This window comes from Argentina silus (assembly GCF_951799395.1).
Source record: "Argentina silus genome assembly, chromosome: 8".
NCBI lineage: Eukaryota > Metazoa > Chordata > Actinopteri > Argentiniformes > Argentinidae > Argentina > Argentina silus.
Window position 1 is genome coordinate 6,949,326 of NC_139662.1, and position 27,330 is coordinate 6,976,655.

General features: G+C 42.8%; 4 protein-coding genes across 4 annotated transcripts; 3 read left to right on the forward strand and 1 right to left on the reverse strand.

Moving 5' to 3' along the window:
• On the forward strand, nucleotides 1-2,648 carry sike1 (suppressor of IKBKE 1). The gene is made up of 5 exons (XM_083674438.1): nucleotides 1-472; nucleotides 564-669; nucleotides 907-1,049; nucleotides 1,303-1,416; nucleotides 1,578-2,648. The coding sequence occupies exons 1-5, from the start codon at nucleotides 314-316 to the stop codon at nucleotides 1,695-1,697; spliced, it is 642 nt and encodes a 213-aa protein (XP_083530564.1). The 5' UTR covers nucleotides 1-313; the 3' UTR covers nucleotides 1,698-2,648.
• A 933-nt stretch (nucleotides 2,649-3,581) lies between these two features.
• micos10 (mitochondrial contact site and cristae organizing system subunit 10) lies at nucleotides 3,582-5,002 on the forward strand (the record flags this gene model as incomplete). The annotated part of the gene is made up of 4 exons (XM_083675982.1): nucleotides 3,582-3,718; nucleotides 4,387-4,434; nucleotides 4,661-4,770; nucleotides 4,994-5,002. The coding sequence occupies exons 1-4, from the start codon at nucleotides 3,655-3,657 to the stop codon at nucleotides 5,000-5,002; spliced, it is 231 nt and encodes a 76-aa protein (XP_083532108.1). The 5' UTR covers nucleotides 3,582-3,654.
• Nucleotides 5,003-6,596: 1,594 nt separating this feature from the next.
• On the forward strand, nucleotides 6,597-11,042 carry htr6 (5-hydroxytryptamine (serotonin) receptor 6; the record flags this gene model as incomplete). The annotated part of the gene is made up of 3 exons (XM_083675983.1): nucleotides 6,597-7,562; nucleotides 8,352-8,486; nucleotides 10,686-11,042. 3 exons carry the CDS (start codon nucleotides 6,597-6,599, stop codon nucleotides 11,040-11,042), a joined length of 1,458 nt encoding a protein of 485 aa, XP_083532109.1.
• Nucleotides 11,043-11,451: 409 nt separating this feature from the next.
• tmco4 (transmembrane and coiled-coil domains 4) lies at nucleotides 11,452-19,003 on the reverse strand. Its single transcript, XM_083676077.1, has 14 exons — nucleotides 18,885-19,003; nucleotides 18,217-18,367; nucleotides 17,838-18,012; nucleotides 17,568-17,595; nucleotides 17,270-17,399; nucleotides 16,512-16,609; nucleotides 15,948-16,091; nucleotides 15,601-15,720; nucleotides 15,294-15,458; nucleotides 14,842-14,978; nucleotides 14,396-14,480; nucleotides 14,081-14,198; nucleotides 13,558-13,675; nucleotides 11,452-12,376 (listed from the first exon to the last, which is right to left on the reverse strand). The coding sequence occupies exons 1-14, from the start codon at nucleotides 18,967-18,969 to the stop codon at nucleotides 11,663-11,665; spliced, it is 2,268 nt and encodes a 755-aa protein (XP_083532203.1). The 5' UTR covers nucleotides 18,970-19,003; the 3' UTR covers nucleotides 11,452-11,662.
• Nucleotides 19,004-27,330: the final 8,327 nt, after the last annotated feature.

Genomic DNA, 27,330 nt, shown 5'->3' on the forward strand with positions numbered 1-27,330 from the left:
CCTGTGCGTCAAGTTTTGGTTCTGAAGACGCAAAATCTTATCAAGAGACGGAGTTTGTTTTTAACACATTACTTGTCATTTTGGGCCTATATTCTCATAACATACTGGACGATACGCCCATTTGTCTGTTCGAAAGATATACGGATTGAAATAATCCCCAGGAAATCGGCTCACTTCAGGAGCACGTTAGCTAGCTAGCTATTTTTAGCTCACTGTATCCTATTAACATACATTTCATGTAGCTAGCTAGCTACAAACGGGTTAAGGGCTACATATTCAGTTTAAAAACGTTGTGCAGCCACAGCACAAATCAATGGCGTGCACTTTGGAAAAGGTTCTCGGCGATGCTCGCACTCTTCTAGAGAGGCTCAAAGAGCACGACACGGCAGCAGAGGGTCTTATTGAGCAGTCAGGACTACTTAGCCAGAGGGTACACGGTATGAGAGAGGTTGGGAATGCCCTCCCAGACAAGGTAAATTGCTAGATAACTATAGCTGTATACGCAAGCATTTTTGATGGCATTTTAGACCTTGAACGTCTTTGACGGTCTTTTTTTCCCTCAGTACCTGGTGGAAAGTTCAGATATTCAGGAGTTGTCAAAGTACAAGCCTCATGTCCTTCTAACGCAGGAGAATACTCAAATAAAGGAGCTACAACAAGAGAATAAAGGCAAGGAACAATTCACATTAAATTCGTATTAATTAGAAGACATCTGACATTGTTGCACACCTGACATTATTGCACTACTACTATTGCCACTTCTTTTATTACTATTATATTGTATGTTGACTTGATTGTTGCTGACTGTTGTTGTTGAGCGAGGAGCACGATCCCAAAGCATTTCACTATGTCAATTACGGCTGTATGCGATGTACGTGTCAAATAAGATTTGTTTTCTTTCTGCAGAACTGTGGCTATCTCTGGAGGAGCATCAGTATGCTCTAGAGCTGATAATGGGTAGATACCGCAAGCAGATGCTCCAACTAATGATGGGAAAGAAGGAGCTGGACACAAAGCCTGTGCTTAGCCTCCATGAGGACCATGCAAAGGTACACATCATTTATGTTCGCCACCTCCAGGTTGGTTAAACCAAATGTTTTTCTGGTGGTACACATTGAAAATACACTTGAAATGGAACACAATAGTCTCCAACTCTCTTATATTTGCTCCTTTGTTAAACATTTGCCACATTTGAATGTTGTGCAGGATAAACTTTTTTGATCCAGGGTTGAGGTCAGTAAATGTACAATATACTTATATAAATACATACATAATTTGAATTTGGATTCTTCTTTCATTCAGGAAGTGCAAAGCCAACTGGAGCGGATATGTGAGATGGGTCAGGTGATGCGAAGAGCTGTTCAGGTGGATGATCAGCACTACTGCTCTGTGCGAGAGAGGCTGGCCCAGCTAGAGGTAAACAAATGATATTAGTAATCAAGCAGATGACAATTTCATCATACACCAATGCATATCCATAATAGTTATTATTAACTAGTATTTATTTTTACAGTAAGTATTTTTTTCTCCAGTCACTGAATGCAGTTTCATTATGCTGCCGTTTTTTATCCATGTAGATCGAAAACAAGGAGCTGCGAGATCTACTGACCATCAGTAAGAGTTCTGTGAGGGCGTCGAAGGAAGACGCCAGCCAACCAGCAACGGAGGAAGAACCCCAACCAGGGACCAATCAGTGACGGAATCCATAGAGGAATGTGGATTGTGGGCGGGGAATGAAACAATCCCTCAGGGCCACGAGGCAGGATTGATTGCATCTTCACCTCAGGTCAACCCGCTTTTTTTTGAGTTGAAAGTCCACATTTTGTTTTGTGGTTTATCAGATGTATCCTCATAGGAGCTGAAGCACGGTACCAACACAGACAAGAAAGAAGAAGCCTCTTGTTTGTGTATGGCAACTGTTTCTCTTGGAAAGAGAATCCTTGTGCAGAGAGTTTTAAGAGCTTGAAACTGTATTAGCCAAAGAGACTTACATTTGCATGGTCTCTACCTCTTGGGTTTCAGTGTCTCAAATGTACAGCATCTTGCAACATGTCATTTTTGCTATCAGTTCACAAAAAAAAAAAAAAAAAGATTCTTAAGTGTAAGTTTAGCAGATGTTGCACTGTCCAAATGCAAGCTTTATTGTTTCCCTGACCCTGAGCTGTGGACATCTCCAAATGCTTTAGTCAAATCAGTTTAGTCTGACTGTCAGCCTCACTTGCTTGTAGCTGAGTGTAACAGCACATAATCTGTATGTAATTTTATGCGCTTTAGGACTGTTTGATACATTTTGTCAATGTCTGTTTCTAGAATAACTATGTAACATAATAGAGTGTAACATGTTAGTCTTAAGCATTTGAATGCTGGTGGGTCTTTAGCCAATGCAACCTGCCTGACCTACACCCTTTATGTGTATGGTGTCCTTGGCTTCACTGTATGTTTGAGAAATACTTTCCTTTTTTACAATCCAACAGCTAGACTCATTGTTGGCAAGTTGTATATTGTCATCTCAGGAAAACTGTATTGTCATAATTGCAAAAGAAAGCTGTAATTATTGCTATGATTGCTATGATGAGCACATTTATTGATGTGGTAATGGTGTGTCAAATAGATAGTATTCATTAAAAACAATATATTATTCAATTGAATTTTGATACTGATATTTGGTGTTGTTGCATGGATTAATCCGTATTTAGAAATGCTCACTAAGGGTATTTTCACTCTTGGTCCCTTATAGCCAATTTTGTGAACTCAGAGCAGTGCGCACACATTTTCATGTATATGTGAATGCTTCAAATGAACTCAGACCCCTCTGACATGAGGTGAACTGTGACCAACTCTGGAGGTGGTGTGAGTTCAATTCAGTTTAGGGTCTTGTCATTGAAACCTCTCTGTCTTGACTCTCTGGGCTTGCAGCACACTTCACAATCAATGTGAAATTACCCAAGGTGCGAAGCAGTAAATTGACCTGAGTTCAAATGTAAGATGGCACTGTGAAATCAATGTGGATTAAGACCTCATCACTGCTTCAAGTGAAACAAGCGGTGAACTTTTTATTTTATTTTTATGGAATAAGTTATTTTTTTTATTCACACTTCCATTTGTTTGAATGAGGACTGATCACTGTTGCTGGTAAAAACCCTATCCAAGGTGCAAAGCTGCAATTAAAGATGGTGCGGTGAAAGCTAAGTGGACTGAGACTTCATAACTGCTGAAATAGACCAGCAACAACATAATGGAGTTAAGCTCAGACGTACTCACGCCGGAAGCATTAAAATCCCAAACATTTGAAGCTACAGGGTTATTGAAGTCAGGTTTCCCTATTGACTCTCGCTACAAATAGATTACCGTTGGCCACTTTCGACATTCGCTGTTGTTGTTATTTTTATGTATCAACACACCTTTGCATGAGTTTGTCAAAATAGTTAGCAGTCATGACCCTCAATCATCCTGATCATAGTTAAAAGACGATTGGAAACCCCATTGGAATCCGCACTTCCGTACCCCAGTAAAACGTCACGACGTGGCCAGCTCCGTCACTTGATGGCGACATTACATTGATCTATTTTAAGTCAGTCTATCGCGAGACTGTGTGGACTACAACAGTCATTGACCAGCTACGTTTGACATTAGACAACCACCAAAAACAAAATCATGTCTGAAAAGGAGCTGGGACAAAAGTTGGATCGGTGCCTCGCAGATAGCGTCGTGAAACTTGGTACTTAAACCCTAGAGTTAGAATTTTTTTCTCAGAACTTAAGCTACAGTCTGCATTATCACTGGGAGTTGGAGACGAGACCGCTCTCAGTAGCCACCCACAGCTATCGTTTGGCTGCATACTTCCTCGGAAGGTGTAGCTAAGGACAAGTATTGCTAGCTAGCATATAGCTTCTCTGCTAGCGAACCAGCGGCCAGCCAGGATAACAACCCCGGGTGGCTTGCTGGCTACTTCCATCACCACGTAGCTAGCATACTTGATCATTGTGTAACCCGGGTGGCCTGCAAGCTGTCTCCTCCCAGACTCTGACTGCCTACAGTAATTGCCTCCAGTCTGATTAATAGTTGTATCCGGCGAGTCTCACAGCTTGTAAGAATAGTTGTGCATTTCCACATATTTTCTCTCTCTGTGAGAACACATCTCATTAATGTGAGAGGGATCCAGAGCTGAGCAATATACGTAGTCATATTCATCTTACTACTCTCCGTTTTGTGAAGGAATGTACATTTTGGCATTGTGCAACGCTTCATTGTAGCCTTACCTATTGGTTGGCTATAGTTCAGATATGCCTGTTCCAGCCCTGGGGTGCTGCAGTGCAGCCAGACCTCTGTTGTCTGCCTCAATTCTGTGAGAATCTGATTATTTCTGCTTTTCTCCCCTGATTTTAGGTGCTGGACTGGGCTTAGGAATTGTGTTTTCTGTGGTATTCTTCAAACGTGAGTACACTGCTTCCATAGCTCAGAGTGCTTTCTGCTATCTTATGGGTTCTAGAATGGTGATGCAGACAGATGAAGCAAGGAATTACAGCTTGCGGAGTAGCAAGCCACTGCAGCTTTGAGAAAAATATAGATCTGTAGATCTATCACAGACGGGACTGCATTTATGTAATAATAAAAATAAAATAAAAAATACAGTAGCTTGTATACATCTTTTTATCCACAGGACACACATGGCCGATTGCATTTGGGTTAGGAACGGGGATTGGCATGGCATACTCAAACTGCCAGAGTGACTTGAGATCACCATATCTACTGCTCAAAAATCCAGTTAAGGTTAGTAAATATATCCACAGACCACACAATGAGGCACACGCTGACTGTCTAATCTGACTGAAGTTCAATACCATACATGCATCATATAATCATGTTGTTTTTTTGGCCATAGGGATATGCATCTGAATAATTTGTATGCATTGTATAATCATGTTGTTTTTTTGGCCATAGGGATATGCATCTTAATAATTGTTTTATTTATTTTGTTATCTTCCCCTCACAGGAGCAGTAATCACATATCAGCAAGTGACTGTCTTTTTTCCTCCCTTTTGTTCTTTTTTTGATGCCCATCACTTGCACTGGCCCCCAGTCAGACTGTCTTTCTGTGGGCTGACCCTTCCCTATGTGCTCAGTATAATTTCTATGTGCCTGAACAGGACAGTCTGTTTTTCAGTAATAAAATAATCATAAAATCATGACAATTGAAGTATTTGTTTTTTCCTGAGTTAAAAGGTTAATTAGATATATTGTTATCAATGCAAAAGAGTGAAATGAGAAATGCAGCTAACAATACAATGCTGCGATTCATTTGTGAAAACATAAACACTTAGAATGGAAGCACATTTGCCCAGTTTCATCTTGTAAGTACTCATTAGCACTCAAGTGCCCTATGACTAAGCTGACTTAATTTGCCTTGTCTTCGAACTCATTGAGAACAGTGTCATAGAGTCTGCATAATTGTCTGATACGAAATGTTTTTGTCAGCCTTGACTGTCACTTATCTATTATGAAGACACATTTTAAGGTCATATACCATCTACAATTGTTTTTATTTGATTTATTTTTTAGAAAATTCTTTCATTATAAAGATAATACAAAATGGTCATGGCATGGGTTATTTGGCTATCTTCAAACATCAAATCATACAGCAGATGTAAAGCAGCTCAATGCTCAGACACGCTCCTTCCCCAAACGCTGAGAGCTCTGGCTGGGAGGTGCGCTGGAGTGGCCGACACAGGGATTAACTGGAGCGGGGCGGTAAAAGCAACACCACACCAGCAATGATACCTGTAGAGCACTTGTGGGCAGAGCCTTGCTTACAAATGACAGCCACACAGTGGTGTTTGTTCTGTTCCATGGTCGACACTAGCGCTCAAGAAACCACCACAGCCACACAATCTAGGCAAACAATAATTTGCAGTTTACACACAACCAAGCTCCCAAATGAATGTTTACAATGAACATGTGTAGTCAGAAATAAGATAATTGGTTATTTTCCTTTGTCTTTCTTACTGCCTTTTCTCACACAAGCTTGTAGCCTCTCTATTTGCCCTCCCCCAGTGAGTGTCATCATGACACGCAGTGTTGAAATACACTGACAGCCACAGAATTGCTCACTCTAGCTCTAAGCTGTGGAGAAGCAGAGAAGGCTACTTGATAGGATGGAGAGATGGAAACAGAGCTGGCACTTTAGAATGCAGCAGCGGCGGCGGCATCAAGACCACCTGAAGGCTTTCACACTGTACAGTAGCTATATCTCACGGGCCACCTGTTAACCTTAAGGCTGAAAAATACACCTTTTGGGTGTTGTATGTCAATGAGGCTGAACAGATGGATGTTGCCACTGTGTCTTTTGCGGCGAGCCACAAATCTTCTGGACCCTCTACCATGTGAATGGAGTGAAAGTGGGTTGAATGGATTCTCAAAACCTCAGTGGCTTTTCTTTTATTCTTTATTCTCCTCAAGCGGCAGTGAAGCTTTGGCAGCTCTAACCGGCGGGCGGCAGAAGTGACATCCTTTCTTGTGCTCAATAACATCAGCTGTCGGCATTCAGACTCCAAGAAGGGAGTCGAGAGCTCACACATTTACAGATGTCAACTACTGCTATGGGCGACTCAACCTCACCTGGTTCAGAGGCAGCAGGAGTTGCAGTAGGTGTAGACCCTGTTAACCCTTTAGGGAGCTACAATGGTAGCTTGCCCACAAGCAGTGCCGCATGGGGCATCAGTGGCAGTGGTCCCTGGCTATTGGCGTGCATGCTGACCCTCATTATCCTGTTGACAGCATGTGGCAACACGTTGCTGATCGCCCTGGTGTTTGCCCAACGCTCCTTACGCTGCACCTCCAACTGTTTCCTGGTGTCGCTCTTCCTGTCGGACCTGATGGTGGCGCTAGTTGTCATGCCCCCAGCCATGCTCAACGTGTTGTGCGGTGCCTGGGTGCTCTGGCCGGGCTTCTGCCCTGTGTGGCTCTGCTTCGATGTCATGTGCTGCAGCGCCTCCATTATGAACCTATGTGTGATTAGTCTGGACCGCTACCTCCTCATTATCTCCCCGCTGCGCTATAAGCAGAGGATGACCCCTCCCCGGGCCCTGCTCCTGGTGGGAGGGGCCTGGGGGCTGGCGGCATTGGCATCCTTCCTGCCCATTGAGATGAACTGGCACAGTTTGGGCCACGGGAGCGGGCATGTCCTGATGCACGGTGCTGGCAACGTCAACGTCAGCACCTACCCGGAGCTGAGTGCACTGTATCCGGCATCCTATTTCCAGCTATCGCCCTCTGGAGGCCTGTCCTTCCAGTGCCGCCTGCGGGTCACCCTGCCCTTTGCCCTGGTGGCATCTTGCCTGACCTTCTTCCTGCCCTCTACTGCTATCTGCTTCACGTACTGTCGTATCCTCCTGGCGGCACGGCGGCAGGCACGGCGGGTGGCGGCACTCAGTCACCCCCCGTACCCACATCACTTGCCTGAGGAGCCCTCCCATCCTCCCTCTCCAGGAGACGCCACTGGGCAGGCTCACCAGGATGGAGATGACTACAGCCATCAGGAGCCTCCGGTATCACGCCATGTACTGGTAAGAGAGAGAGGTGGTAAGGTTATGATGTAGTTATGCAGCTGATCATGCTGCATGATCACTGTGAAAGCTTCCACCAAGTTTCTCTCTCCTGTTGAGCCCTTTCAGCAGTTGTCAACAAGGGAAGGCAAATGAGAGGAACTCGCTATGGTTATTTGAGCATAGCCATTGACTTAGGAGAAGAATGCAAGCGGGTGAGATTAGATTGGAAGGAAGAGAAAAGCAAACAGAAAGAAAACAGCGGATTAATTAAACTCAAATTAAAATCTAAGTACCTGAAGAATTGATACATTACATCTAAAAAAACAAAAACATAATGGAGTGAAATAGAAGAAATGCCTGAGAGGGAAAGGGTGATGGAATGAGGGAGCCTGTTGATGGAGAAGTGGTTAGAATAGACAGCATAGACCTTTTGTTGTATTAATGCACTGCAAGGTCATAATTTACTATTGACTGACATTGAGGGCAGAGGATGGTAAATCATAAGAATACAACTCAACACAGAGATGTTTCAATGCAAGCTCCACATTTCTCATGGAAGGATTACATTTTGTTGAATGTAACTGTTACATACTATCTCTCAGAGATACCACAACAAGCTAGCAGGAGTGCATCTAAATGGTTCATCTAATAGAGTTAAAAACACAAGAACAGTGAATGCAAAGTAGTGGATGCCATCTGATTGCTACCAGTGCAGCAAAAGGAAAGGAGAAAGTGGAGCAAGACACTTTTGCACTATTAAGATGCAGCCCTAGTCTCCACCTGCCCTCTCTCCCCCTCTCTCCATAGCTTTCGGTGAACAGCGAGCGCAGGCTGGCTCACAGACAGGGCAGGAGGGCACTGAAGGCCAGCCTGACCCTGGGAGTTTTGCTGGGCCTTCTCTTCGGCGCCTGGCTGCCCTTCTTCATCACAAACATGGCCCAGGTCAGTGTGGCACAGATTTGGTGCGTCAAGATACAAATAAGGGGTTTACTTGAAGTAATACTGCTTTCAAGTTTCAAAAACTAGAACTACACAGAATTAATACACGTGGAACATGTGGAAATGCAAGTGAACCGTGTCAATTGGATCAAACATTCTGGAGTTAGATGAGGAAATGTGTATTGATATAAACTAGCACACTATGAAGTGATGTGTTGGCGATGTACTGTTCACTATAATATGCAAATGTAGATATTGGGTTATAAGGCCTAAGAGCTCTGGTGGAGAATGAACAAGAGGATTTTATGATAGAAATTCAGCTTAACAATATCCACTGATCTGTCACATACACACAATTGGTCTCTCTTCTACTCTCCACCCACAACTCCTCCCTATTGCATTTAGTTACACAATTCTAGAGAAAGATAATGGTTGAAAGAATTTGAAGCTTCAAAATTTTCAAAGGACATCTCAGCTGTTGACTAGTCCATTTCAATTCATGGTCAACAATGAGCATGTGATGTGCAATCATTTTTCTTTCTATTCTAGCCTGAGTGAATTCTTAGGGATGTTTGTACCGTTTTAACACCAGAGTTTATCATTGCTGGTGTGTTGCCAGTCTGGTTGAGCATTAAAGCAATGTGTGAAAATACAAGGAAAAAAGGCTTGGAGACCAGTCTATTTTAGCATTGGCCAGTCTCAGTGCGGTTGCCCTGCCAAGCTATCCAATGAGGAAATAGATTGGCATCCTGGGTATATGAGAATTACTCATACCAAGACTTGGGTTAGAAACAACACATCAAAATTACCATTTTTGGTTGAGGTCAGGTCTCTTTCAGTTTCTTTTTTTTGGGTGAGATGGGGGGGGGTCTGATTAGATGAAAGAGAGGAGAAGATACAAAAGCTTCAAGATTAAGTGAGTAATATAAATGGGTTTAATCTTAATTGGTAATTACGGCAGCGCTGTTTCCAGGCTTTCAATGATCCAGTCATTTTGATTCCCATCTGCGTCCCTCACTCCTCTCCTACATAACATAGCACAGAAAGAGGGCTTGAGTGTGCCTGCTCTCCTCCCTCTTGACACTCAATGTGGTGTGTGAATGCCCCCCCTCCCTTTTTTCACCTTCCCACTGCCTCCCTTTCTCATCTTGATAGTATAGGGCCCCTCCCCCAACAGCTGCCAGTCTCACTCTCTAATGGTTTATGTCCCCAGCTGCTCTGTTATTGGTTATGTCCCCAATTACTTGCATATGTACATTACGTACATTTATGAACTGTAAAAAAATCTTTCCTGGAAGCCGCTAAAGAGAATAGTAGTACATCATGCATTCGATACCACAATATCATCTACATACAGTATGCATTTCAGACATAAATTTAAGAGACATGACCCAACATTCTAAATAGCCTTGTGCCTTTGTCTCCTTCATAACCACTGCAAATGGAAGCAGACTAGCAGGAGGAATGCCATTTTAGACGACTGAGACTAATCTTACAAAATGTTCTTTGATGTATGAATGACTGAATCTCAGTTTTTCCTTTATTCTTCGTGTCCTCCTTGCCTTCTCAACACATATTGGAGAGGGTCCAAGGAGAAGACACAAGGAATCGAGGAAAGACCTTTGAGACACAGGCCAAGGCTCATACTGCCTATTGTTTACGACTACATATTAACCATACTACATACTATTTAGAGCCTACTCAAGTAAAAATGTATACAGTAAGCAACACATTTCAACATACACCTGTAGCTCAACCATGTTGTTCACTGCAATTGGTTACATTTCTCTACAGCCTGCCCTCCTTTCGTGCTCCATTGAACTGTGGCACTGAAATCAGAATTCACTTCCTGAACAGTGTTCAGAATCTAGTATGACATCCTAGCATTTAAAGCGTACCAATTTATTTATTTATTTTTTAAATATATGTTTTAGGGCATTTCTGCTTTATTGGGATAGAGATAGTAAAGATTGACAGGAAGGATGGGAGAGAGAGGAGGGATGACATGCAGGATATGTCGATGGCCGGAATCGAACCAGGGACCTTGCGATGATATGGTATGCGCCTTAGTGTGCTACTCCACTGAACGCCCAAAGCGTACTAAAATTAGCATTCTGCAACACTCAAAAAGCTGGCTAAATAGACTGAAGTATGAGCTTTCAGACATGGCCCAGTCTAATGCCCTTTCCTTCCTCCCCTCAGGCGGTGTGTGAGTGCGTGCCACCAGCGCTCTTTGATGCCATCACATGGCTGGGCTACTGCAACAGCACCATGAACCCCATCATCTACCCGCTCTTCATGCGTGACTTTAAACGAGCTCTGGGGAGGCTGCTGCCCTGCTGCACCTCCCGTTCGCCCCGCCGGCCCTCCCCCGCACTCTCCCTTTCCCTCCGCAACTCCGGCGACCCCAACCTGCCCACGGAGCCCCCCTCCCTGGCCTCTGACCCACCGCAGCCCCCAGCCACCGCCACGGATGCCGTCAACCTGTTTGACGCCGCTGAGCACGCTGGGATTGAGCTGCCCTTGCTGTTGCCCAATCAGGTGGACACGCTGGACTAACTGCAGGACATGACAGAGAGGAGAGAGAGTGGGAGGTAAAGAAGAGGCACTGTGATCCTCTGATAGGAGTCATCCTGGAACATACAGTATGTTGAATAGCAAGGGTAGATTGAGCCATAGGTCAGAGCATTGAGGGGGAGGTGGGAAAATTGTCTAGACTAGAGATTATAATTGAGTGAGCGTACAGGATGAGAGGACAAGGAATAACTTTGGACTTGAGAATCACTGGGTGACAGGCATTTGATGGGTTGAACGGACATCACATCACTGGGATTACCATGACAATCAAACCAACTAGATGGAAAAAATTGTGGAGTGGAAAAAGAGGAATGTCGATGGTACTTATCATGCTGCATTTCATACTCATAAAATCCACAGAACTTGAACTGACAAGGTTCTATGATCTTGTAATTACAGTATTTAATGTACATCCATTCTATCATGATGAAGCTGACAACACTTAAACATACAATACAAATAAATTATGCAACACTTTTTTTTTTTTTTACAGAGGAATTAGCAGTCAGAATGGTTCACAAAACTGTAAGGCTGCCATTGTTAAACATCTAAAATGGCCCTTGTGGGCCTCACATTTTCATGATTCATTTAGGCAGTTTTATTCACTGAAAGTTGCCATTTGTGTCTACTGATGCTGTAGCTGTGTGTTCTGGCACCTGAGAGTGTTGAGAATGTGAAAGACCTCTCTCCACACACGATGTGGATGATTCAATTTGAGAAGAGGTGGGCTTACAATGAGGCAGTTGATCCTGTAACGTGAGTCGTTTGTGAGTTTGGTCATGTACGTTTGTATGTGTGTGTTCAGTGGTCCAATGTGTGTCATCCCAGCTCCAGGACGTGTGTTCATTGTCCGATTTTGCCTCCTCATCATCTTCCCACCCTTCCTCCCACTTAGGGTCATAAGCTGCTTGGTTGTCCTTTTGCGTAGAGTTCCTCTCAGAACTGAGTGTCTGGTTTGCCCTATCACTGTTTTCAGCTGCATCATCTACTTCATTCAGTGAGTCCAGGAGATCTGTAATGTCGGGAATATCCCAACCATCACCCATTTCCTCTTTCTCCTCTGTCGGCTCTCCCTCTTCCCCCTTTCTCCCTCTCCCATCCTCCCCAGCACAAGTCTCATCTGCTCCAACCAAGCTGCATCCAAGGTTACGCTCATCAGCCACTTCCTCTTGGACCTTCTCAATGCTCACTTTCCCCTCTGCCATTATTAGTGGTTGAAGAGGAGCGCCTGTGGCCCCTGGGACTTCTCTGATGGGCAAGCCCACTGCTACAAGGATAGTGTCCATCTGACGCATGTAGTCCAGATGACCCTTCACCTGGGAAGGAGGAGAACTCTTTGAATATGTTCAGAGAGGAGAACAGGGCATTCTAGACATATTTTTAAAATCTAATATTTGTAATTGCTTTTTTTTCTCTTTCTGGTGAGAATATGTTTCCCAGACGTCTGTATTGTAATAACTGGACATTAATTTTAATTATTTGTAGGTCTAATAGGTTGTACCTTGTGTAATTGCAGTTTTTCCTTGTACAAAACCATTATGTACCCTGATACAATATACATACCACTATCACACAAAACATAATATTAATTCTACTCCATCCATTCAACACGTCAACGTTACGATGCTCTACAGTAAATGTCCTTCATGTATCTAGCAAGAGGATCAACATAAAACCTGTTATCTGTCACATATCACAGTCTCTGTGAGGGTTGCTGAATGGCCTGACACATGGAACTGGCAGAGGCCCTACCACAGATGTTCTTCAACTTTTAATAAATCTGTCTGTTGTGGTGTAATAACAAATGTATTGGTGACAAGTTCTTTATTATTAAACGCAGAAATGCTGATGAACTATTTGCTAACCCTGTTTCAGCTCGAAATAAATACACTGTTTTAAATATGCCTGAGAAGAAACTCCCTTTTAGTTATCGAACCATCTGAATTCCATCATCTGAGAGAAAGAACGTACAGCTGTGTGAAACCAATTTAAACGTACCACAGAATATACCTCGACTAGAGCAGTAGTCTCATAACTAACAACAAAATTGCATCTGAAACACTTGAATTCAATGCCACCTAGCAAGTGAATAGCAGACTTCTACAGCCCGAGATCGCACACTTCTCCCAAGGACAGTGATTGAGGGCAGAATCTTGAAGCTACAATGGGTTCGGAGGATGAAAGCATCAGGCGAATTGGCACTGCAGGAATGTGTGAAATGTCCATCTTCTCGCATCTGTTATGTTAGTCATTGACTTCCAGTAATTGCTTCTTTTTTTTTAAGGGCCGACTCATTGCAAAAAACAATGCATCAGTGTTGGACATACAGTATAAGGGAATGGAAGCATTGGACAACCAAAAAATAACCTAGTGAGTCATTTTGAGGGTGTTTTCAAGTGCCACTTTTTAAATGTACTTGACAGATTATAAAACGTTTGTGCTACTTCAAAACATAAACCGTTTGTGGTTTATAAATTACTATAATTTAGATACTCACCACAGAAGACAGGTCCACGTTGATTATGCGGCGATTATTCACGCTGATTGGCTTAAGCCCCGCAACGGACATGTGGGCTGACGAACCCCTGTACAGGAACCCCAGGAGCCAGTCCCCTCTGACAGGTAGAAGGACCAATGGTCAAGCACCATTGTTTCTTAGTGTCATGCATATGCTACCTTGCTCTCATGAAGGGGTCAACTGCTTTGTTTATTTATTCATTCCCAGTGCAGATTAAAATTATTTGTGAAAAATAGAATCATATTGAATGTATTCTTTTGTAGCTTGGAAATAAATTCTGCAACATTCAAAAAATGTGAATTATGAGTTTAAAAATTGCAACATATCTCCATCACAAAATTTGCATCAGTTGATTGATTCATGATAACCTTATTTTCCACTCAGCCATTTATTTCCCATTGGTGATCATTTCACAAAAAAAAGGAAGGCAGAATGTGTTGCAAAAGTGTTAAGCCGTGCTTAACTGTTACAACAAACTTCTGCCCAACTTCCCTTTTCTTACCTGCAGTATCCATTTACTATCTTCCCAGCAACCACCGTGGCTATTCTCTCCCAAGCCTTCTCTGACCCATCCACAGGGGCGCCCAATAGGACAACATCCTCCACCATTCCCTCACTACCTGATGAACACAGGGACAAAAGAGGGATGAAACAGAGCCAGATTGAGCTACTTTAACATCTCTGAAATGCAATTGTTTGTGTGAAGAGAATGCCAACTGTGACATGAATCTGGCAAGAAAGAATATTAATTGTCTATTATGATTAATTGATCACAAGGCAGGCCCAGATTAATATGCAAATTATCTTTTTGTCATACCTTGGTCATTTGCCAGTTCCTCCAGACAGAAGTAGATAACCCTTGCTCCTAGACTGAAGCCAATGAGACTGACAGGACGCTTCCCCTTTAAATGGATAGAGATAAAAGAAAATAAATGTAACTACCTACATCCTGATTGTTCTACATATCGCAATATTCAAGATACAATAGGGTCATAATATTTTGGGTCGATGTGCAACACATCTTGCTTTTAACAGATACGCATGTTGATTTGTTCTTTCGTTATGTATGTATACACAAAACACACCATTCTACAATCACAAACAAATCTACAACTAACAAAACTAAAGCTATTTTGCTATAGAAGCTTTCAATGTGAATGTTCAAGCTCATGTGGACCATTATGTATTCATATGGGTCCATCTAAAGTAAGAGTAGGCATACTTGGGTGTACTACTACTGTAGTATTGTGGTGAAGAGCTTACCTGTTGCCTGGTCCTCAGTACCTGGGCGAGGTGTTTCCCTACCTCGGCGGAGCGACTAAGGCACACACACCAAGGATTGTCAATGACGTTGGCCACCGCCAGGACGGAGGCCGGCCAAGTCAGCGCAGTCACAATACCTGCCCCCAGCAACAGCACATACAGGACAGACGCACACATTCAGTACAAGAGGAGGAAACTAGCAGGCTATCTGGGACTGAATTAAATCAAGTCAGGAGTTTGGCGGCATTCAATCAAACCCTAACCCCACTATGTCAAATACAAATGTGTTTTCTTTCATTTCAACCACAAAATAAAATCCGGTCATGTGAACCACAGTGTTCACTGGACAGGAGGAACATAATCTGACCACCAATGCAGGTTGAAGACAAGTTCTTAACCTAGAAAATCTAGTTTTCTGACAGGGTCCGGGGGCCTCAGTCAGGCCGGCATACCTGAGAGCACAGTGTACTTGAGGGCCTCCTGGGCCACCATGCTGACCAAGCCATCCAGCAGAGAGGACATGGCTGAGCCGAGGTCCCTGAGGAAGCGAGACTCCCATGCCAAGCAATACTGCTCCCCACATGCTCCCAAATTGCACCACGGAGCCTGGAACGAATCTAAGGAGAGAAAGAGCAAGGGAGTGAGTGACAATTTGACTGTCAAATATCACAAAAAGTATTTGTGATAATGCTCTGTAAATATTTGAACTGAGTAAATTCTGCAGTGAAAGTGACAGGAGAGATATTCGTGCTTGCTCACTGTATTTGCCGCTGCACAGCCAGCCCGTCACAGCCACGGTCAGGTGGAGGTGCTTCCCTGAGCTCAGAGGCAGGAACTCAAACTCCTCTATCGCTCCCACACGCTTGTTCATCTTATAACCTGGAGAGAAAGACAGACAGAAGAGAGAGAAAGGAAGAGGGAAAGAGAGAGCCAGAAAGGTGGAGAGAGAAAAGCAAAGAAAGCAAAAAGGTAAAGAAGAGAGAGGCAGAAAGAGAGAGAGAGAGAGAGAGAGAGAGAGCGCACCCAAACCAAAATCTTAGGGTTCATATTCAGGAGAACCTATTTTCATACACTACCAAAGCGTATTCACCTCACAGTAATCTCACCAGTTAATCCGGCCCCTGCAGCTCCGAATAGGGAGGCTATGATGGCTATGCCAGTGGCTGAGCCCAGAGCAGCTGCCCCTCCTGCGCCCAGGACAGCCCCGGCTCCTGCCGCCACCATGGGAGCTGCCAACCCGCCCGTCACACCTGAAGGAGCGTAGATACTGTTAGAATGGCTGCTGACACGGCTAGGCTACATTCTATTCATTTGGCAGATGCTCTTAACCAAAGCTACTTGGAACAAGTGCATTAAAATGAGGAAACAGCAGCATGAAAGACCCTGTTCAAAATCAAGCATTAGAATAGTGGATAAGAGCAAAATCAAGGTGATCATGTTTGTTACGGCATTTCTGCTTTATTGGAGAGAGACAATAGACAGGAAGGATGGGTGAGAGAGAGGGGGGATGACTTGCAGGATATGTCGATGGCGGAATCGAACCAGGGACCTTGCGATAATATGGAACGCGCCTTTGTGTGCTACGCCATTTAAGCGCCCAAGAATACATTTGTTATGGACATCAATAATTGTGGAATTTCAAGCATGATGGATCAAGCATTAGCACTGACCAATCACAGTTCCGCCGCCCACTGTGGCCAGGCCAATGAGGATGTAGCGTCGTAATTTGCGTCCTCTCTCTTTCCTCTGTCGTCGAGATGACTCCTCTCTGAGAGATCCAGAAAGAGGAGGACCATCTGAATATGCAGCTATATAATCATCATAATATAATCATTTCAATCAAATTCCACTGCACAAATGAATATGTGGACTGGATCATCTACTTAACAGGGCAATGTTTACAGTGTGAAACTACAGGAATCTCATTTAGACATCTCATCTTTCTTTGACAGAAGAATCATGTTGACAAAATCTTGGAAACCCAGTTTTTAGGTTAATTGAATAGGGCCCCTAGTTTCAAAATAGTTTACAAGAGTCATTTTCCCCTGAAACAAAACCCCAAAAATGAAGAACATGCAGGATATGCATAAAACAAACTTACTGTTGAAGCCATTCCTGACGGCAAGCAGTGACACAAAAAGAGAGTACACTCAATATGTAATTGCACACGCAAAAACCTTTCTGCCATTGTAAATATTGGAGATAGTACTGTATACCACTTTTACATTTATGGCATTTATACCACTTGACATCTTGAAACATTCTATTCACACTCACACTACCCGCCCCAACTTATTCTCCTCCCATCCCTCCCTCACTCCCCGCATGCCTGCCGCACTCACTCACTTTCCTGTCCTCCCATCCTCCATCACTCGCTCTCCTCCCTTCCCATCATCCCTCACTCTCCCCATCCCTCCCCCTCACTTACTCGCTCTCCTCTCCACCCTCTCTTAGTCTCTCTCCCAGTGTTGCCTCGAACTCCTCCAGCTGCTGGAGGGACACTCGCAGCAGGCAGCTGACATGGCGGATCAGGACTCGTGCTCTGGAGTCATAGTGGCCTGAGGATGCAGACAGGGGGGTTGGCTACTATCAAATGACAATCAAGTGGCTATAATAAGATAAGTAGTAAAACGTATGTGTTTTGATTACTTTCAGAGCAAACTTTGGCCCCCTTTCTTGGTACGCATTAAAAAGTCTGACTTCACTAACAAATGAAAGATCCTTACCATCTTTGAGAGAAAAATATACCAGGTCCTGAGACAGAGAGAGACAAAGAAAAAAAGAGAGAAAAGGAGGAATTAAATTACATCTCCCATCATCATTTCCCACCACATCCGGCTCTGTTGCCCCGACCACACAAATCATTGGCCTCTATTGGTTTCAGTTGAGACTGTTTTTAACTTTGCAGCTCAAAATGATGCTTCGGTGTCCTTTGTCGTCAACCAAAGAAACAAACAGACTATGGGAAATGCAGATTATGATGCAGTGTAATCCACCTGTGTGATGGGCATGGCCCCTGCAGACAGCAGTGGTTCAGCCTGTAGTATGGAGAGGAAGGTGTCGCTGCCTTCAAAACCCAGCCCCGCCAGGAAGGCCCCCATGACGGGCATGACCGACTCATCCAGGCCTAGCCAGCACACCAACCCCTCCAAGTACTGCTCCCGGAAGCACCTGTGTGACATAAAACTGTCTAGTTCACCTCACAAGGACATTCATACAGTACCTCGTTATTGACTCTCCTAATCCACCGTACATTATTGAGTTGATCCAGCACGGGAGGAACACCAACAAAATCTTGCATACAGTGTCATTTATTGTTGAACCTACATAAAGACAGGGGCTACTATTACATGAACAGTTAGTCTTTCAGTGTACCTATTCTCAGGTCTAGGAAAGAGCTGGCCCAAGGAAACCCCACAGAGTCCTGCATAGGCAAAGCGCCCTGGTTCGGTGAGCTGCCTGCCAATAACCACCTCAGAGCTGGGTTCATTCGGCCCACCTTGAGCAGGCTTCTCACCCCCCGGATCTGATGAGACAGATGTACAGATGTTTGAAGAGTATTGTGGTTGATATATATGCTGGTATGATACAATGTTACTCTTAAGTCTCAGCACTAGCCTGTTATGTCTTGTACTAAATATAACACCATGAGTCCATAATATGACAGATTTTTAATTCTGCTCCAGTCAAGAAGAAAATGTTCAAAGTCCACGGAGTACACAACACATTCAAACATGTCTATCCTGAATGTAGGCCTAACCAAATTTACACGTCGTTTATATTGAGAAACTCCGGGCATTTTATGTCTAAATTCACATATTATAGAATAAGTATGTGTTACTGTGCATAGTTGATCAAGCTATTCCTTACAATGTCAGAAATAGAAAATCTTGCGCAGAACCACCAGCTGGACTTCTAGAGCCAGCTGGCAGATAGCTAGCTAGCTATAGAGTAGCTAGCTAACCCTTATTATTCTGCCAATGCAGATCGATTTAAAAGTTGGACAGTACGTGGTGAATTAACCAGCAAAATTAGCAGGTTACCTGGAGTCAATTCTGGACCCTTATTCGTTCTTTCTGCTTCCATGTCTCCAATGTTGCTATTATGCCTGTCACTTTTCGCTTCCATGCATGGTGGCTTGAGGGTTGTTGAACTTCGTTTGGAACTTGTCAACGTCGTCTTGAAACTATTAGGGGCTCATTCAATATCATAACGTTTTGAAACAGCTTTCAACCAAACCTCTCGTCTCTCTAACATTTTTCTTTTGATGACATGGGTTTTTAGTAGTAAAACGCTATATATTGTGCAGCTAAATGTAACCAACTAAATCCATCAGCAGAACAGATAGAAGTAGGGGATCAGATAATAATTACATTCCTTATAAATACGGTGAGAATTAGAGGGTGTGCTTCTGTCTCTCTGTCACTCCAAGGTTTTATAGGGGTGAGAAAAACATAATTAATGTGTTCAAAAGGACAAGGATTTCTCAAATACCCAGCAACATCTGTTTTACTGTCCCAATCAGAATTTATGTTGAAGTTCCTAAAACCTTCACATCAAATTAAAATGATCCAAGCTAGTACCACTTTTGGCCAGTAGATGTGAGTGTTACGTTTAGGCCTACAGTCATTCTAATACACTCATGTTTCCTAACCAATTTTCTCTGGATATGCTGGTTTTCATTACAGTGAATCCCTTGGATTACGCCTTAGCATTGGCTATTGACCTTCATATGGGCTGTCTTGACTGTATTGTATTGGTGGGCTTGGGATGATAGAATGTTGTTATTGCCCATATTAAAATACGGTTTGGCTCATGGGCTGACTGAATTCTCTCTCTCTCTCTCTCTCTCTCTCTCTCTCTCTCTCTCTCTCTCTCTCTCTCTCTCTCTCTCTCTCTCTGTCTGTCTTGTCTCTCTTGATTCAAGTGTCTAGATCTGAATAGAACAGAACAGAGTGAGACTAATTGTCTGACTGAGACTGATTACTCAGGTAATGAATCACAAAGACACCTTCCCTCAAGGACAACAGGATAGGGCAAGCCATAACAAATCTTCACACAAATGTGTATTTATTTTATTTATTTATCCTTTATTTATACAGAGGAAAGCACCTTGAGACCAGGGACTCTTTTTCAAGTGTGCTATATAGGCTATATATATTACATAACATATAGGCTATATACAGTGCCCTGTGTAAGTAACTCAGATCCTTTTTTCTCCAAACTTTCCACTTGTAATCTGGTCCAAGACCTTTTTCCTGACCTCTGCAGGCTTTTTAGGTACTTTTTATCTGTAACCTGACCGTCCTTTTTGAGGATAACTAGTGGTTTGTACCTCATGCCTACCTCCTGGAGAGTATTCCTGATCTGTGGGACAGTTGTTTTGTGTTTTTTCTTAATTATGGTGAGCATTCTTCAGTCATCCACTGTGAAAGTCTTCCTTGGCCTATCAGCCTGTTTGCGATTGCTGAGTTCACCAGTGCATTTGTTTCTTTTTAATTATGTTGCAAACTGTTGATTTTGGCATACCAAAGGTTTTGGATATGTTTCTGAGAGTTCTTTTCAGATTTTTCAGCCTAATAATGGCTTCCTTGACTTTCATTGATGCCTCTTTGGTCCTCATGTTGATACCAATAGCAGTCTCCAAAGACAAATGTAAAGCCAATACTAGACTTTGATAGCTCTCTTATGCCTGCACAAATGATGTGACGGAACACACCTGACTTACCAAAAACACCTGTCAAGCCAATTATCCCATTACTTTTGGGTACCCTAAAATAGGGGGACTGTGCATAAAAAGTGTTGTGATTTCTGAACGGTGAAACCAATATGTACACAAATAAAAGCTGAGAATCTACTTTAACCCCATAGTAATTGTTTGATTTAAAATCTAAACTTTTGGACTGTAGAGCCAAAAGAAGAAAAAATGCTTCACTTCTCATTACTTACGCAGGGCACTGTACTGTATGTGTCAATGATTACGCAATCATGGGGGCAGAGAGCTGTAATAGGCCTGGATCAAGCAGATCAGCCCCATATTTTTTGTCAATTTTAAGTAAGGCATTTAGCACATCACACAGAAATTCGCTCATAGTTGACTGATCTCCCATTGAGTCAACTGGATCAGGGTCAGCCAAACCACAATTTTTCTCTCTCAAAATTAACAAAAAAAACACAATAATGCCATTGCCAGAAAGTCCTCTTTAAAATAAAATAAAAAAGCCTGCAGAGATAAAAATGCGTCACTTACTGTATCTATTTTTTTCAGTAATGAGGCCCAAGTCAAACAAAACTTGCTTAGGAAGGGAGGAAGAAGAATTTACATGCTTAAGAATGTTAACTGTTTTCCAATATTTAGTAGGATCACCAGCAGTATCTGAGATAGCACTTAGAAAGTGGCTTGATTTAGCTTCCTTAATTGAGGAAGTGCATCTATTTCTTAGTCGTCTGAAAATCAGCTAGTGGGTCAGTTTTTCTGGCCTTGCCCCAGGCAAATGGGTTGAGATGCAGTGGGGTCAGAGTCAAGGGAAGCTGTATTAAACAGGGTCAGGCTATTTTGTTCTGTTCCCATACAATAAACATACAGACATGGATGGGCACCACACCGTTAGACAAGGTCATAGGTAGAATGCTATTGATGGTGAGTCCCACACGCATGCACCCACGCACGCACACTCTCTTTGTCTCTCTCTCTCTCTCTCTCTCCACCCCCACCCCCACCCCCACCCCCCTACATCTCACCAGTTCCTGCCTGGCACCGTTCTGCGGTTCCAGCACATCTTACAGTACATCTATATAATGACAGGACAAGAGTCTATGGAAACACAGGAAATAGTGTGTGGGTGGATTAAGCGTTAGGCCTTCAAGTGGTGAATTTGTTAGTACAACCTGGGGTATTTTATCAAAATAATATCCTGCCATGTCAAAGAGGAATCTCCCAGTCTCTCTCGACTAAGCATCCTGTTTATACAGTGCAATTGCGCTCCACTCTTGAGCCTTTCTTGTATCGTACACAGAATGATAATAAGTAGTGTTCAGATTTTTTCCCTGACCATGAAAGGAAAAGAAAAGAAAATGCTTGTTGAATAGAAGTCAAATGAAGCGGCTGTTGCCATGAAAAATAATAAAAGGCTGCTTTGAAAGAAATTTAAATTGGCCATGACATGATGACATAAAATGGTTTGGCTGGTACCTTTTGTGATGACTGAAAACTGTGTCTGGGAGAGATGTTGTTTTGTTTACTTGGTGGGTAAGAAGAAAAACAAAAGGTGATTACAAGTGATTATTTGTATGTATCGAAGCCCTTTAGTGACCATAGTATTAATTCTTATAGCCACTGTCTGTGCTATTTCCAGTCATTTCAAATTATTAATAATCTTGATTTAGATTCATATGACTTAGATACCTTAGTGTCTTACTCTACAATAACCAAAACTTATCTTTTTATGTTTTTGATGTCATAGGAGATAATATATCTTCAAAACATACTAAAAAAAGCTAAGCTTTCTCATGGACTGTCATTCCTACCACACTACAGATACATCATACAATTGTGCTATACAAAGTGCTATTTACCTGTGAAAATGTCATGGGATGCAAGTTCTCCATTGTTAAAATGTTCACTGGTGACCCACACTTTATTGCTATGCACAAATTGCAGAGTGTGGCTTTTGTAATGACTGTAGTACGCAGGCAGAGGACTCAAACGCACAACTCAAAAATCCTGAATCAAAAGAATAGTCTTTACTTTCCAAAATCAGGGTTTGGTACACAGGTATTCAGTCAAAGGGCTGAATAATCCGAGATGGCAACAGGCAGTCAGGGAAATAGCGGAGATCAAAAACCGGGAAAACAAATAACACAAGGATAAAACGCTGGTACATTTGGCACAAAGGACAAAGACAAACTGGCACAGAGACAGGGAAACACACAGATTAAATACACAGGAGAGGGAAGGATGATGAGGGACAGGTGACACCAAGGGAAGTTCCAGGGCAGGGTAGACATCTCACAGGTGGGAAACACACAAGGGGCAGGAAGTAAAGTGTCTGAAACGAGAGACAAGGTGAGAAAAACAAAATAAAACAGGAAACAATAAATGAATAACATGAAACAAAGACTAAGGAACAGGGCGAGACATATATATAGTGTTTTTATTTTTTATTTTATAGGCTTTAGAATTTATATTCCTTCACATACAACCTACTGTTCTTACCTCTTGGTTTGTGCAGGAGGGAGCAGACAAACCCTTTCACCTAGAAACCCCCTCCTGAATCTTATCAATCCCCCGAGGGTAAAACACCCATTTCCCATTGTGCATGAGCTACAGTATGTCACATTCCCTACCTTACTTTGTGTGCTCAGCCCAAGGACGGATTACTCATTCACCACAGACAGGTAGACAGCATAGCAGTGCTCATGGCAGACAAGTTGAAACACAACCCCCTTGTACTGCATCATTGACAGACAATGCTATGCCTCTTTTTGCCTTCCTGTCATTTCACCTTGACAAGAGGAAGATCAAGTGAAAAAATATTGTAGCTTCACCAAAAGACCCCAGAGCACTGCAGAGGGGAGAAAGGGGTAGGAGAAAAAAGTGGAATGAGTGGAGCTGGAGGTGAGTGTGTTTACAGACAGGATGTGCAAGGTATACTGACTGTCATCTCCCTGTCATTAAGAAGTAGTAGGCTGCTCATCCCAGGTGGTTATGAGATATGAGTACAAGTTTACACTGATAGCTGGCTGTAGAGTCACAGGGACGAGCACACACCGGCACACACTCTGTCTCTCTCTCTCTCTCTCTCTCTCTCACACACACACACACACACACACACACACACACACACACACACACACACACCTCTTATCCCCTACTCTCTCTCTCTCTCTCTCTCTCTCTCTCTCTCTCTCTCTCTCTCTCTCTCTCTCTCTCTCTCTCTCTCTCTCTCTCTCTCTCTCTCTCACACACACACACACACACACACACACACACACACACACACACACATACATACATTTACAAAAGTAGCTTTTGTTAGGTGATTGAAGCTAATAGAAACCGAGATGAGCTGTAATTGTAAGTACATCCGTCATGGAATCTGTTAAGCCAGGTTCAGAGAGGTAGAAGGAGGACTTGGCAACCTTTCAAAGGTATCATAATGTAAACCCACCCACCCTTCCTTGCATACACTCGCTCTACATAAATAAAGAAACAAAACAAGACTGTACACAAACATAATATTTATACAGTTTATGACCCAAGCTCAAGCTCAAGTACACACCGGTGTGTGCATACAGTGGTTATACATATCATAAAAATGTTTGTGGGTGTGTGTGTGTGTGTGTGTGTGTGTGTGTGTGTGTGTGTGTGTGTGTGTGTGTGTGTGTACTGTACACATGAGTGTTACTAAGGTTTGAAGGCAGCTGTAACACCAAAGGGAGTGTATGTGAATGAGCCCTAAGGGTCATGATATCACGAAGGGAGGAAAGAATGGAGAATGCAGCTGCAAATGACCGAGGCCAAAACATGCTGAGAAAGAGTGAACAGGAACACCAGACGTATAGGAGAGAAAGGGTCTGAAAAAGTAAGAATAAAGAGAACTGAGAGGGAGAAGATACTGTCCAAGAGAAGAGAAGTGATAGAGCGGGAGACGAGGAGAAGAGACAGTGAGAGTGGCCCTGGAACCTCTGTGGAATCCTTGCAATGTGAACACTGATATAAACACTCTTCTACACAGAGCTAGTGTGCGTGTGTGTGTGTGTGTGTGTGTGTGTGTGTGTGTGTGTGTGTGTGTGTGTGTATGTGTGTTACATTTGGTGTACCATCTTTCCTCTTGTATAACAGGAGTCAGAGCTTGAAGTTCTCTGACATTGATGACTCATTCCAATTACCTTTATCCATGGCTACAGAATAACTGGGCTGTAGTATTCTACATTTTTAGTTTTTTTCTCCAAGTTCAAGGTATTGGATGGAAGTTCAATTAATTGTGCAAGAGAAAGGCTTAGATTTAGGAATGACTTCTTAAATGTTACTAATAAAAGATCAGTGCTGAGTTTACATTCTCAGATTATTTATTTGTTTAGTGGTCTTGAAGAGGTCTGGCTAATGTCAAAAGGCGAAAAAGCCATTTGTAAATAGGGTTGTGTGGGAGTCGCTAAATAGTCTTCATAGCTCTTGAATTTGGCATTCAGATCCATTTCAATATAAGTTGTGACACTTTTTTCCAATCAGTTTTTTTTTTTTTTTTTTTTTACTAATGAGCCTGAAAGATTAACCAATTCAACCCTTATTGTAAAGATAACCATAGTACTATTCCTTGACACAATAATGCCATTGTCAGAAAGTCCTCTTTAGTGAAACCAACACAGCTTTACTGAGAGACCTTCCATGAGCCGATCTTGGCACTATGGGGGACTGTAATATTTCACTATGGAAACTTGCAAAGTCACATAGTGGGTGTTGGCCCCTCAAATTGAGGAAAGACTCAATGCAGAATGTGGCAAAACAGATGTTTCAACTTTCTAAATGAATCTAGCTATCATTCATGTACACAAAGACAGTGCACAGACTTGCGTATGTTTCCCCCTCCCCAAAAACCTAGTTCAGAATATCTTGTACTGCACAGTGTGAGTTTGGTGTAACCTGTCATATTTGTTGAGAAAATCTTAAGATGGATTCCCTTTGAGCACTATGCAGTTTGGCCCTGGCTTTCAAAGCATGGTGGGATATCCTGCACTTGGTCAGCCATAACAGTCAAAATTGTACTGTGTTACTAAAACTACACATTTAAATTAATCTCAGTGTGCTATTCGTCTTTGGTTGGAATTCTTCTATGTTACCTTTGGGAGCAGACAAAACTGTAAGCTGTAAAAAACAATCGCAAACAAACCTGGCAAGAACGCAGGCAGGATGAGAAATACACAGGATGCAGACAATATGAGGAGCAGGAAGATACCATGACGCAGGAACTGTGGGGTCGGTGCTGGTCAGGAAGACAGTGGGCATATGGATAATTAAGAACATAAACACACCTCGTGTGATGGGAAAACCCCTCTGACTTCTCCCCCTCAGTATTTTTAGTTTACTTTAATGGCTTTTATGTCTGTCTGGTGTCAAAATACAAAGTGCATGAATCAAAGAGTGTAAATTAATATGTTGTCTACATTTACTCGCAATCAGTTCACTCTCTTCTCACCTTTTATACTTTTTTTCACTGACATCTCCCTCTTTCTTCTCTCTATCTTGCTCCATCAGACCTACGTTCAATCTCTCCTTTCCTTCATCACCTCTTTTCCTGATCTTTGCACAGCAGTTTTGGTTGCCTGGAGGAAGCCTGGAGACAGTCAACACTCTACCTCTTAATTCTCACAACTCTACAAAACATGGCACGCTATAAACCTCAAATTCCTAAAACTTGCCAAAAAGTGTGGGAAAAAACCTGGCAAGGGGTGGGGGAGAGAACCACTGAAATGGGTTTTCCATATAGGTGCCAAATCCGCTGAAGCCAAACTTTTAATGGTAAATAACAGCAAGAGCACTAATATGTGCCAGTGTCAAGAATCTGTATAAAACCCTACTCCCAATGCAGCTCAATTGTTTGAACCTCAAGTTCCTGGATCAACAAAATAGATCCCTCCTCTTCCATAACTTTCCTGTTTCTCCATGTTTCCATGTTGTCACACCATGTTTGACATTTGGCGATGAAGACGTCATATAGGAGTATACCATCTCTCCACGTCCCTTACTTTCACCTCTCTTACGCCCTTAGCCTAATTGCCTTGGCCACTGCCAAAATGGTCAACTCTATTCCCTTATTCCAGCTTTGCCCCAATCCCTTCAATGGAACTGAAATAGAGAGGAGCATGTATCTTGAAGGAGGTTTACTATCGTTCCACAGGGATTGCTTTGTGGGGCCTACAGTGTATGCAAGTAAGTAATAACAGACCACCACTTTGGTTGCATAATCTAACAAACTGATTGAGAGAGACGATAGAAATGTATTGACATGAACTGGTGTGGAATTGAAAATATTCCCCATTTCCTTTCAGTTACCCATGGGGTTCAATGTAAAACATGAAGGGGATTGCATACAGTAAATCCATTCACATGATCTATCACTCAAAGACACACACACACACACACACACACACACACACACACACACACACACACACACACACACACACACACACACACACACACACACACACACACACACACACACACACACACACACACACACACACACACACACACACACACACACACACACACACACACACACACACACACACACACACATACCAGTCCAAAGTTATTCCAGGTGGGCATTAAACTGATATACTGCCTGGACGGGCAGTTCAAACAGCAGGACTGGACAGTTTAAACAGCAGGACTCCCATCTGTCGTCATCTTAACAATGTACAGTGTCAGTGACCGAGTTAGAAGGCCAGTTGCATGTTTGGGCAAGTTAAGTCTGTGGGGAAGAG

Bases quoted from the DNA above. Each gene is read 5' to 3' on its own strand.
- sike1 (XM_083674438.1), top strand. From the start codon at position 314: ATGGCGTGCACTTTGGAAAAGGTTCTCGGCGATGCTCGCACTCTTCTA. The intron at 473-563 runs GTAAATTGCTAG...TTTTTCCCTCAG, and splicing joins GGAATGCCCTCCCAGACAAG to TACCTGGTGGAAAGTTCAGA. The intron at 1,417-1,577 runs GTAAACAAATGA...TTATCCATGTAG, and splicing joins AGAGGCTGGCCCAGCTAGAG to ATCGAAAACAAGGAGCTGCG.
- tmco4 (XM_083676077.1), bottom strand. From the start codon at position 18,969: ATGGAAGCGAAAAGTGACAGGCATAATAGCAACATTGGAGACATGGAA. The intron at 18,013-18,216 runs GTACACTGAAAG...TATGTCACACAG, and splicing joins TTTCCTAGACCTGAGAATAG to GTGCTTCCGGGAGCAGTACT. The intron at 16,610-17,269 runs GTAAGTGAGGGG...TGGATCTCTCAG, and splicing joins GAGGGTGGAGAGGAGAGCGA to AGAGGAGTCATCTCGACGAC.